Source organism: Mesoplodon bidens, assembly GCF_964165515.1.
Source record: "Mesoplodon bidens genome assembly, chromosome: 1".
In the NCBI taxonomy this organism is placed as follows: Eukaryota; Metazoa; Chordata; class Mammalia; order Artiodactyla; family Ziphiidae; genus Mesoplodon; species Mesoplodon bidens.
Window position 1 is genome coordinate 119,252,418 of NC_138176.1, and position 12,353 is coordinate 119,264,770.

The following is a 12,353-nucleotide window of genomic DNA, read 5'->3' on the forward strand; positions in this document are numbered from 1 at the left end:
ATAATAAAAAACTGGGTTGTGCCTACAGCTGTGGGTCCTATTAAGAATGACCTCTGCACTTAAAAACTTACCTAAAGGACTTTTGTAACCTACTTCTTCTTTGGGTTTGAGAAAATCCTAGGCTAGCTGCAACAATATAATTAAACACATTAAAAGTACTGAATGAACTTCAATCAAATAATTTAGCAAACTGTACTGAGTATCTTCTCTATGCAAATACTATAATATGTACTCAAAACTTACAACGTCAAGGGGGAATTAAGAAATGTTCAGGGAAGGATAGGTTTTATGTGACTGTAAGCTCAGGACGTGTAAGCAGAGTGATAACACTGTCAGAAAAGCTAATGTGTTCCTGGGCTGTGTTACAAGATGTCTGGCATATAGAGCAAAGACAGTGATAAGACTACTGTGTATTTCCCTACATATATTTGTAATATAATTTATAATATTTGTATTATATATTATTATATTTCTACCCCTAGTGTGTTCACCTATGAACTCTTACAAAAATTAGAGCTATCCAGAGGACAGCGTCCAGAGTGAGAGAGGGACTCAAAGCAATGTGATATCAGAAATGTTTGAAAGAACTAGCAGCATTTACCCAGAGAATTGAATATATATGTGCAGAAGGAAGCAGGATTATCATTATTGTGTATGACCGACAGAGGGGAAAATTAAGGCCTTTGTACTGACCTTACAGTAGGCATGTTTGGGCTCAGAATGAGTAAGACTTTAGATTACTTCATTAGGATTTTAATTTACCATTTATTCAAAGGTAAACAACTTCTTGTCAAGGGCTTCAACACTGGATAAGGGATTGAATTAGGATATATTTAAGATCCTTTTCAAATTTGAGCCTGATTTTTCGTGTATAATAATAACTTATAAATTATAGTGTGACTATGTCTGTAGATAAATATAAAGCCCCATGTAAATAAAACAAAAAGATTTTTGGCAGTGGGAATAATCTTTATAAAGAATGTACCATTTGAGTTTGAGCTTGAATGATTGGTAGGATCTTGACTGTAATAGTGGGCACCTCAAGCTAACAATTAAATGATGTAAGTGTATGGGGATTACAATCACTCCCACTGCAACTTAGGTATGAGAAGAAAAGAGTTTTCATTTTCTTATGTAATAATCTAACTCCTCAGCAGAAAGGTGATTGGGATTGAAGAGGTCTTATGCCCAGAAAATCACATTACTATTTCTCAAAACATTACCCCCTTTCTCATTACACAAATTTTCTGTGTAATGGTAAAAAAATCTGATCATGGTAATTTCCTTCTTAAAGGCTTTCACACATTGCCTGTTCCTTTAACATAAAATCCTTTTAGAGGCTTTCCTAACTAACCAAACTACGGTGGGGTCCCTGTGTGCACTTCCACAAGCTCCCATACTTCCTCTTCCCCGTAACACTCATCATTTTACTTTTTCAATGTCTATCTTTCCTCATAGATATGAACTCAAAATTTCCAACATCTAGTGTATTGTCCTTGGACATGGCAGGTGCTTCCTAAATATCTGTGTAAGTTATAATTTTAATTATATGCATGAATTATATGTCTCATCTGTAAATCAATAAATTGGTAATCTATCTTACATAGTTCCTTTTAAGATTTGTAAATTTACCACCACTCTGAAAGATGAACCCACTGTGGTTGGGCTGACAATATCAATTTCTAGTTGAAACTGTGTTCCTCTTTGGAACACAGGAAATTCATTAATAAGCCCTATCTTGTCATATTTCTTGACAAGTAAAATTTTATCCTCTCCTTGGGGACACTCCTCACTTGACACAAAAGTTTTCTCAAACTACACGAAGGAGATCCATCTTCGTTAATACCTAAATTCATAATGAGGACGTTTCCCTTTAAGAGACCCAGTTATCTTCCACAGATTTTTAACAACTTGCAGTCGTGCCAAATTGTCTCACAGGCTTGTTTTACCCTAAGCTGGTTCATCTGTTTTATGAGGCTTCAATTAACTAGACTTAGTCCTGTCATGGCTAAATGGATGTGACTAGAAAGGGTAGCATACAGCAATCTTTATGTAAGTTGTTACTCTACTGGTTAACATTTAGGTTTGAAGTTGGGAAATCAGTGAAAAGAAACTTTAATTTCAAATAGGAATCCACACTCAAAAGGGGAGCGGGCACTACTTTTGATCCCCAAATAGCTACAAAACTAAAAACTATTCTAAAGATGCAAATGGCAACAGAGATCAACAGGCTGTGACCTCTGTTTTCTTTTTAAAAATCATTTGCACCTCCCCTGAGTGATTTATTGCTAAATCTTAAGTGACATTTAAAAAAAAATGGGCAGACAAGTTTAGGATAACTTAAGGAAGCGCATTTTCCACGTGGAAAAGGTTCCTTCCATATCCTTGAGGGCATCATCTCTTCCACCTTCACTGGCGCCCAGAACAAAGCCTGGCACAGAGTAAGCGCTTATTACTTATTTGTTGGGTGAATAAATGGATGAATGAATGAAGCTAGACTGAGAAGTCTGGGGTGGGAAGCTGGGGCCCCCGAAGCACGTCTGTTGCCTTTCCAGCAGGCTGGCGGGCATCTCCTCATTCCCTCACTTTCCTGGCAGGTCTGAATTCCCCTGTTTGCCCCTCCTTCGGGACGACCAAAATCCTGTCCCTAAACCATGCCACTCCTCAGTTAATCCGCTCATTTCTCACACAGACGCAGCTGTTTCTGAGGAATGGCTGGCGGAACACGTTAAGTCTGGGCTGCGAGTAGCCCGGGACCTTGAGGGGGCGAAGGCAGCCCGCTGGCTCCAAAACCCTATATAAAAGCGTCTGGACCCTCATTCTTCCAATCCTTGATAAACAAACAAACTGCTCACTCTCACCTCCTCGTGCAGACGCCGCAGTGCCAACCTGGTTCCGACTAACACTGTGAGGAGGGAAGGAACGCCAAACCACCCTCACCAGCAGAGAAGGACAGGCGAGCGCCTCCGCCACGCCCCGCGACACCCGCCGTTCCGGCGCGCTCAGCCGTCCGACGCCTCACGCGCGGGGTTGCGGGCGCCGAGGCGCGAGGGCCCCCCGGGCCGCGTACACTCGTAAGGCCGAGGGAGCGCCGCGCGCCAGCAGGTGGGCGCGTCCTCTCGCGCGCGTGCGCGCCCCGTGCCTTCTCCCTCACGTTCCCCGCGCGCCGCGTCCCCTCCCCTCCGGGAGCGCGCCGCCTCCCGCCCTCGCGCCGGGTCTGTCTCGGCTTCTCAGAGCCGCACGCTCTGTGGAGCTCCCGCCACTGCCGTCGCCTCGGCTCCTCGGTGCCGCGTCCCAGGTCTCCTCCCCTCCTCCGCCACTCCCTTTCCCTTTCCCGCCCTTCTCTCTCACACGGTCCACGGAGAGAGCCTGGATACGAAGCAGGCGGACGTGAGAAGGGGGTTGGAAAAATGGAGGTGCCGCGCCTGGATCATGCCCTCAGCAGCCCCACCAGCCCCTGTGAGGAGGTGATCAAAAACCTCAGCCTGGAGGCCATTCAGCTGTGCGACCGGGACGGTAAGAGTGGCCGGGACGGTGAGGAGTGGGGGTCGAGCCCACGGCCAGGCACCGCGGCCGCTCTGGCCCAGCCGCCCCTGCCCGCCCGGGCGGCAGGGTCTTTTGTTGTCCCACCTGTGCAAATGAATGCCGGTGGGGGCTCCCCTTCGCCCACCCCCTCCGCCCCTCAGACCCCAAAAACAAAAGCACCCCGGGGCTCGCGCGTTGGCGGGGAGAGTCGCCGTCGTCCCCGGCCTCGGCGCCCCTCGCCGGCCTTGCCCGCCTGGCCCCGGCCGAGGGCTGCCCTCGCGAGGGCGCCGTTCCCGCCCGCGGCTCCTGCCCGGGACGCGGCGCTTTTGATCTTTGCCGCAGTCCCGCCGTTCTGGGTCTCCCGGCATCGAAGGGGAGATGCCCTCAGGGGGTTTCCAGCCTGCTCGCCCCGTCGCCTCACCCCGCACACACACTAGTTAGCGGTCTCTGCCCAGAAACTTACCAGTTCCTTTTTCGAACATCTACATTTAGAAGTCTTTTTATCCTCTCAAAATGGGATGGGGGTGACAGTTTTTTCAGTGAGGGGGCAGAAAAAGAGTGCATTTCAGCACCACGGACAGCCACCGGCTTCGCCGTTTGGGGCTGTGATTCAGAAACTGTCAAAAATCTGTGAAGGAAGTGGCCTCGTACATCTGCCGTGATTCAGAATATGGGGCGAGTACTCGCCATTGTGTCTTGATATATTATACCGCTTATTCTGTTGTTAAAGTTGGCAGTCTCCTGAAGAAGGACGTTGATTAAACGTCCGTCTGAGCGTTAGAGAGAAACCGGTACTACGTGCAGCACGGGTAGTCACACTGCTTCTGTATTAGTTGGAGAGTCAGTGCTATTTCAGTAATGCGGAAAAAAACTTCATTTGTAAAGAAGTCATCTGATTCGTACTGATTGGTCTAATAATTGTAAAAATGATACATGTGACAAAGGAAAAACAATTTATGTGTTGTCAAGATGATCCTGAACAGTTTTGGCTATACATGAAATTAATGTTTAACTGTATATAGAGACGATGATTTTAAAATGGTTTTTTAGCCAAGGTTATGTAGATATACTAGTATACTCACAATAAGGTCATAAAATTGATCAGTATGTAATCCAAGTAGAGAGCAGAGGTTTTGTTTCCATTCCATTTAAATAGTAATAACTTGGTTAGGCGTTGCTATACAGTACGGTTTAGGTCAACTGAACACCGAGTTTCCGTTTAATAATAAATTTAGGACAATGGGTCTTTGATTAATTGCTCTTTGAAGCCAGAGCTGCTTTGAATAATTCTGAAACAGGTGTAGTATGGATGATAAATATTCTTGCAAAAGCTGCTTATATTTTCTTTATCCTTAAATTGTTTTGGTCACCATAGTATTAAGTGCACATATTTATGGCATTAAAAAGATTCATTGTTTTGGTATTCCATATATAAGGTTACATTATTAGACTATACAGATTATTTTTAACATAGCACATAGGAAGTCCTGTAGTCCTATGGGTTTGTTTATACTTTTGTGAAATGACTTGTTGTAATGTTACCACTGTAAATATTTTTATCTTCCTAGACTGGTTTGACAGAAAACCAAGAATCTAATAAAGTAAAGGCAGATTTTATTTTCATTTACTTAAGTGATTTATCAAAAGCTCATTACTGTAGTTATTGGAAATGGGCAATTCATGGTTGCTCCTCAGAAGCCAGTAATCAATACTCAAAATTGCATTTACCACCTGTTTCAAAGATACTAAGAAAAGTAAAGTTTTTTAAATGACCTTTACAGAGTTAATAATGCAGAGTACAAAAATTAATGTGCTGCATTTACCATGGTCTCTCCTCCTAGAGTAGAAGTTATTTTATTTTGGTAATATTTTTTAGTTGTTTTAGTTCACATTACTAATCCTTGCAAAATGAGCAAATTATGTAACATTTAATGGGGGGGGTATTGGCACTAGGCAGTATCTATGAAAATTAATACTTATTTGCAGACTTCTGAGTCAACACAGATTAATTAAATAGGGTTTCATTTTATAAAATAGCTTATGCCAACAAATACAGAGGGCTAACTCTTCTATTAAAAGATGTGTAAAATTTGAAGATAGCTAGTGTAAAGATGTTGTTAAATGCCTAACTTTTCATTTTGTGACTCTATATCAATTCCAAAAATGTTAAGTTAGTGTCATAGGAATAATTTAGAGGAGGTGATATGGTTATTTTTACAGAACAATTTTTAAATGCTACATTAAGTTTTTCAACCAGATCTTATTTATCATAATTTTATATTGAGAAATTTTCAGCTAGATGCATTTGCTACCTTCACTCCCTTACTTTCACTTCCTCTCAGGTCTCATTATTTTACTGCTGAAAATATATAACATAGAAAAATTAGTATGTGGTAGATGTATTATGTGCTTAAGTACATAATAAGTGCTATATTTTCATAATTTTATTATAGAAATAGATTTGTCTTGTTTGCTCTTTATTTTACCCTAATATTAATCTGATGATGGGAAAAATTAGAGCAATATTAATTCCTTAGAAGTGGAATAAAGTAGAATAAGAGAAAGTATCATATGATTGTTTAATAAACATTTCCTTTTACCTTCTCCACTGATAGACATTTTTAATTTTATAATGTTTTGCATATTGCATCAACTAAGATCTGTAGCTGCTGGTAAACATAACTGTATGTCTTATGCTTCCCTGGCTCTCCTCTTTTATGTTTGTTTGTTTTCTGTCACTTGCCTTTTTTCTTACAGTCTGTTTACATTATTAGCAACAATTCACAATGCTTCTTTTTCTCATCGTTCCTCAAAATATTTATAGTCTCTGAAGAATATGGAATAGAGTCCAAGTGGTCATATAATTGGATTTTTTAATTAAGCAAGAGGGTTCTTATACACACACATTATCTCATGTGTGCTTTTATCCTAGGCATGTGTGCTTTGGTTGCTAATACATGGCCCTGCCTAGATGTTACTTGTGGTTCAACATGAGGATTCTGGATCGACTTCTATTAGGAAACCTCTGAAGATGTGCTGTAAATCTAGTAGTTTCTATAATCTATAAGTAAAAGAGTGTTTCTGTTATTTGCCTCTGCTGTGCTGAAGTAGCCTCAAGTTGCGTATATGATGTACTTTAATTGTGGCTTTTCAAAAAAAATCCAAGAAAAAAACATAAATTTGTCATCGGGAAGCATTAGTAATATGGGAACTTATTTCCAGTTTGTTTCTTCACATAGGTACTTCAGACCCTCCCTGACCTGTGACACGACAAAACAGCTCTGACCCCACACATAGAATTCTACGTTACTTCTCTTCATCTTTTCTCATCATGCATATACATATTGAAGCTTTATTTCCTTGCCGAGAAGGAAAGATTTATCTTTATGTTGCTTTATATGTATCCAAGCTCCCTGCACTCTTGTTATAATAGTAAAGAAGAAAATACAAAGTTAATTTGTTGTATAGCATTTAATCCACCCCCAAGGCTTTCTAGCTTTAATAAGTATTATTTCCATGATTCGGGCATTTTATGACTGCCTAGATACAGTTTGTGGAGTGTATGATGCTAGTCAGCAAGGGAACACAATTTAAAGGAATTTCACAGGCAGAAGCTGACATTTCCCTGTCTTTGTCTACCAGTAGTTTGCGGAAGAAAAGGGAAAAGGTTTTCTTTTTTTAACATATTTTAAAAGATAAATTCCTTTGTATTTGGACTCTATCATATTTGTTTAAATTATAAATCAGTTGAGACTTTCTTCTTTATGCTTATTGATGTGTGAATTAAACAAATTTTAATTTTGGAAACATGGTAATACAGGAGTGCTTAGTAACACAACACTGTATTAGATAATTCTTGGAGATATTTTTTAAAGCAGATGTCTAGGACAAATACCCTTAATTATTACCTTTCATAGTACAAAAATGTAAGGTAGGCATTACTCAGTCTCACTGACATGCAAATAGCATGGTGGTAATACCATTTTAGAATCAGACCTCTCATACAATATTTACTCTTGATAGATATGTTATCTTAGGCAAATTACTTAACCATTTTTTACCCTCAAGCTTTCTCATGTAATATGGGTATAATAATGTCAGTCCTGTAGGATTGCTGAGATGTTCAGTAAAGTATTATATACCATTTCTCACAGTTCTTGACACAAAATAGAGAATAATAATTATTTTTAATGGACTGTTATTCTCCACATACCTTCTTGAGTTGAACTGCTTCTTAATTCTTATTTTTTGGCCAATGTTTAGATCTTTTTTTTAAAATTTCAGTTGTGTTTTGTTTACATAGTAAATCCTTCTTATGTCACTTCAACTTCATGAGTAGTCAATGGAAACTGTAAATTCTGAATTTGAAAAGAACAGTAAAATCACACTTATAGTACTCTATCCTTTGCTTATATTTTTCTATCGCATCAGTAATATCCTTCTCAGCATTAATCCTAAAAGCTATTTTCAGCTTCTATTTTGAACCTACTGTTTGCTGTTTTTCATGTACCTTGTGACCTTGATACCTGCTTTGGTAGGTATTTGCATCAGAGCCCTTCTCTGTTCTTGATTTAGCAATTGTTTTCTTTATGATTTTTTTCTAAGTATAGATCTATACCAACACATGTGATCTCCGGGTTCATTTCTTTGACCCTGATCTGACTATAGAGATGCTGTAAATTTTCATTAGTGAGTATGAAACAAAACAAAAAGAAAAGAAAAACTAAAAGAAACAAGCAAAAAGCTTGAAAACCATCACATTATGTTAAACAAATTTATATTCTTGGTAGGGGTTCTGATTCATTCCCAGAGGAGACCAGGAAGTTTTTAGAGTAAAAGTCACATCAAAGGATATGTGACCAGGCTCCCTCCAGTGGTAGAATGACCGATATGTCATAAGTGGTAACATTCTTGCCTAGGTAAGTAAGCCAATTAGAAATTCACTCTATAGAACACTATCTAGGCAACTTCCAAGTCACTTTAAAAAAAAAAATTGCTGCTGATGTTTCCCTCTTTAGGCCTAAGCTTGATTTTTCCCTTAACTTATGTGAGTATAGTTTCATGATGACGTTTATGTTTTATCCTGGGCTTCGGTAATAACAGCAGCTGCATCAGTTACTGCAGTAAGCATGATCCTTCTAGTTTTTGGTTTTCCTTCTCTACCCTTAAATGTATGATTTAAGTTCTCCTTATAGCATTTGCCTCTTTCTTGGGTTTGTTTTACATTTCTTTTAACTTTCTCTATAAAGAATCTTTTTATTATTTATAAATTATTTAAATTCTATCTTTACTACTATAAAGTATTTGCCCATTTTTAACTGTTTAAAGTATTTTATTATTACTAGACAATAGTTAAACTATCTTATTAAGAAGACTGTATTTTATACACATACATTTGAGAAGTAAAATTAGTATTGGGGGAGGACTTCTAGCAGAAATGTATTAGAAGATTTGATGAGTCTCAACAAGAAAAATAGGCAGCCTCAGCCTGTTCTCTATGGGAGGATAGTGAGTGGCAATGGTATAAGAAAAATCTAAAAATAATTACCAATAATTTGTGACTGATTGAATTTTCAAGCAAAATGAAAAGTGACAGGGCTTCCCTGGTGGCGCAGTGGTTGAGAGTCTGCCTGCAGATGCAGGGGACACGGGTTCGTGCCCTGGTCTGGAAGATCCCACATGCCGCGGAGCGGCTAGGCCCGTGAGCCATGGCCGCTGAGCCTGCGTGTCCAGAGCCTGTGCTCCGCAACGGGAGACGCCACAACAGTGAGAGGCCCGTGTAACGCAAAAAAAAAAAAAAAAAAAAAAAAAAAGACGGGGGGTAACTTTAGGATTTTAAGTCTAGGAAATCTGAAGAATCATTGACAAGAATGAAAAAAAGGAGAAAGGAAAGAGTATTTAGACATTGTGATGACAGTATTTTACATCTCAAATTTTAGGTCTCAGTGGACATCTAAATATGTCCCTAACCCTTTTCCAGGGGTGCTTCCCTCTCAGAAAAATCATTCCCAGAACAGTATTATATACTGCCTTCTCATTATTGTTTCAGTGTGGATCCCCACAAGAGAGCCCATTTACATTCTTCTTAGACTCTCCTTTTTCTTGATTCCCACTCTTTAGGGCTACTTACCATCCAGTGATAATATTTTGAGAATCATTACTAAACCACTTGATACCTTATAGAGGATTATGAAATAGAGATTTTTGAGTCATCTGCATAAAGGTAGTTTTGGAGTCTTAGGAGACTTTTCACAGGGATTTAGTATAAAGTGAAAAGAACATGTACATTAAGACATTTGAAATCTAACATAAGAGACTTCCTTGGAAACTTATATTAAACCTTTAGCAATTCCTCTTATGTTCCGGGGAAAAGAGTTCTAGAATGAGCAAGAGAATTGTTCATAGAACTATATATTTCACTGGGGAGGCTAGAACTTAGGTGAAAAAGGATGTCTAGAATTTGACTTCAGTTTTAGAGTGGCCTCTGATGAGCTTTGTGCCTCACCCCTTGAAGGTAAGGAATTATCACATCCTGGGGAAGGCCCATTTTGAACCCCAAAGATGAAATAAATCTACGATCCAGGCTTGTTAATGCAAACAAGTGCTCTACATTTTGAAGTCCCTCACTAGATGTGAGTTGAACAAAAAGCATCATACTCTGAATCGTGGTTAGTTTTTTTTGTGATATTATGACTATCTGGGCCAAGTTTGTGGTTCATTTTAAAGGGGTTGTGGGAGTTTTGCATATACACTACTAGTTGCAGTGGTAGTGGCAACTACTGGAAATAAATCTGTCTTTTTGTTTTCTATAGCCTATGCGAGTGTTGCTATCTAATAATGGTATGAAAGGCTTATAACTTTCCTAGACATATGCCATTAAAGACAAGCCGCAAAATATTTTTCAATATACTTACTGTGATTTTTCTTGAAAAATAGTGTCTTACCTTCTCTAAGACTGAATGTTGGTAAATCTCTCAGTCTTTAAAGTTTTTAAAGCTGTTGATAAATGCAAAGAAAAATGACAGTTTTTGAGCATCAGGTATGTGATATGTTCTTTATGATTGCATTTTAGAGTTATATCTATGATGTAGAAGAGGTATCAGCAAGTTACAGTCCTTGGGCCAAATCCAAAAACCTGCTGCCAGGTTTTAAAGTAATTTTACTGGAATAAAGCCATGCTCATTTGTTTATATATTGTCTATGGCTATTTTCTTACTAACACATCATTTAGAAAGAAATACTAGTTATACATTAGTATTTCCAGGTATGCTTACAATTCAGTTAATAAATATGTTTTAAAGTATCAAAGATGATAACATGAACTTTGAGAAATACTGATAGTTATATTGATACGTACTATAAAATTTTATGTGTATATCATATTCTTCTAAACTAAATTCTCATTGAAAAAGAGTCAAGATCTTACTCATCTTTCTATTTCCATAGTTTCATACACTGCTTCCCAATCTATCTCTATTTTGTTGGGGTTTTTTCAATATTCAATCTATCACTTAGACATTAGAAAAATACAATAAAAATGAATTATTAGAAAAATGAAATTTAAAAGATCCAAAAAGATTCAGCAGACATAAAACTTACTGTCAGATTCCTGTAAAAGTTTCTAAATGCTCAATCCTAATTTTTATATTTATCTCATCACAGACTGGTAAATAGTTTGCAGACCTCACTTTGAATACAATAGCTAGAGGACAGTGCCATTCTATTCTTGTTCAAAGGTTAATTTTTAGGTACTAAACTTAACCAGTTAATATTCACACTTTGTTTCCTTCTGTTTTTTTTTTTTTACTTTCCTGGTATTTTTACTGTTTATACATGTATCGCAACTTTAGGGTCTATATTAAGAACAGGGGGAGAAAGGACCCAAGAATGAATGTAACTTGGATCCTGCATTCAAAGGATTTGCTGACAATTAGGGAGATGATATATTTAAATAGATGAATATAATACACAATAAGGATATAATAAGAGTAGATGCAACTCAGTATCAAAAAAAAACAAGCAACCCAATCCAAAAATGGGCAGAAGACCTAAATAGACATTTCTCCAAAGAAGATATACAGATTGCCAATGAACACATGAAAGAACGTTCAGCATCATTAATCATTAGAGAAATGCATATCAAAACTACAATGAGGGGCTTCCCTGGTGGCGCAGTGGTTGAGAGTCTGCCTGCCGATGCAGGAGACGCGGGTTTGTGCCCTGGTCCCAGAGGATCCCACATGCTGCGGAACGTCTGGGCCCGTGAGCCATGGCTGCTGAGCCTGCGCGTCCGGAGCCTGTGCTCTGCAACGGGAGAGGCCACAACAGTGAGAGGCCCCCGTACCGCAAAAAAAAAAAAAAAAAAAAAAACCAAAAAAACTACAATGAGATAACATCTCACACCGGTCAGAATGGCCATCATCAAAAAATCTACAAACAATAAATGCTGGAGGGTGTGGAGAAAAGGGAACCCTCTTGCACTGTTGGTGGGAATATAAATTGATACAGCCGCTATGGAGAACAGTATGGAGGTTCCTTAAAAAACTAAAAATAGAACTACCATACGACCCAGCAATCCCACTACTGGGCATATACCCTGAGAAAACCATAATTCAAAAAGAGTCATGTACCACAATGTTCATTGCAGCTCTATTAGCCAGGACATGGAAGCAACCTAAGTGTCCATCAACAGATGAATGGATAAAGAAGGTGTGGCACATATATACAATGGAATATTACTCAGCCATAAAAAGGAACGAAACTGAGTTATTTGTATTGAGGTGGATGGACCTTGAGACTGTCATACAGAGTGAAGTAAGTCAGAAAGA

General features: G+C 38.8%; 1 protein-coding gene across 2 annotated transcripts in view; it reads left to right on the forward strand.

The window, feature by feature from the left end:
* Nucleotides 1-3,410: 3,410 nt before the first annotated feature.
* Nucleotides 3,411-12,353, forward strand: part of PHYHIPL (phytanoyl-CoA 2-hydroxylase interacting protein like) — a gene marked incomplete at both ends in the record, with an annotated part of 88,378 nt that continues 79,435 nt past the window's right edge. Inside the window, one exon of one of the 2 annotated variants that reach the window (XM_081233291.1) lies at nt 3,411-3,534. In XM_081233291.1, the coding sequence (XP_081089417.1) occupies nt 3,411-3,534 (124 nt within the window). The remainder of the gene's footprint in view (nt 3,535-12,353) is intronic. The other variant, XM_081233290.1, reaches the window with a different exon arrangement.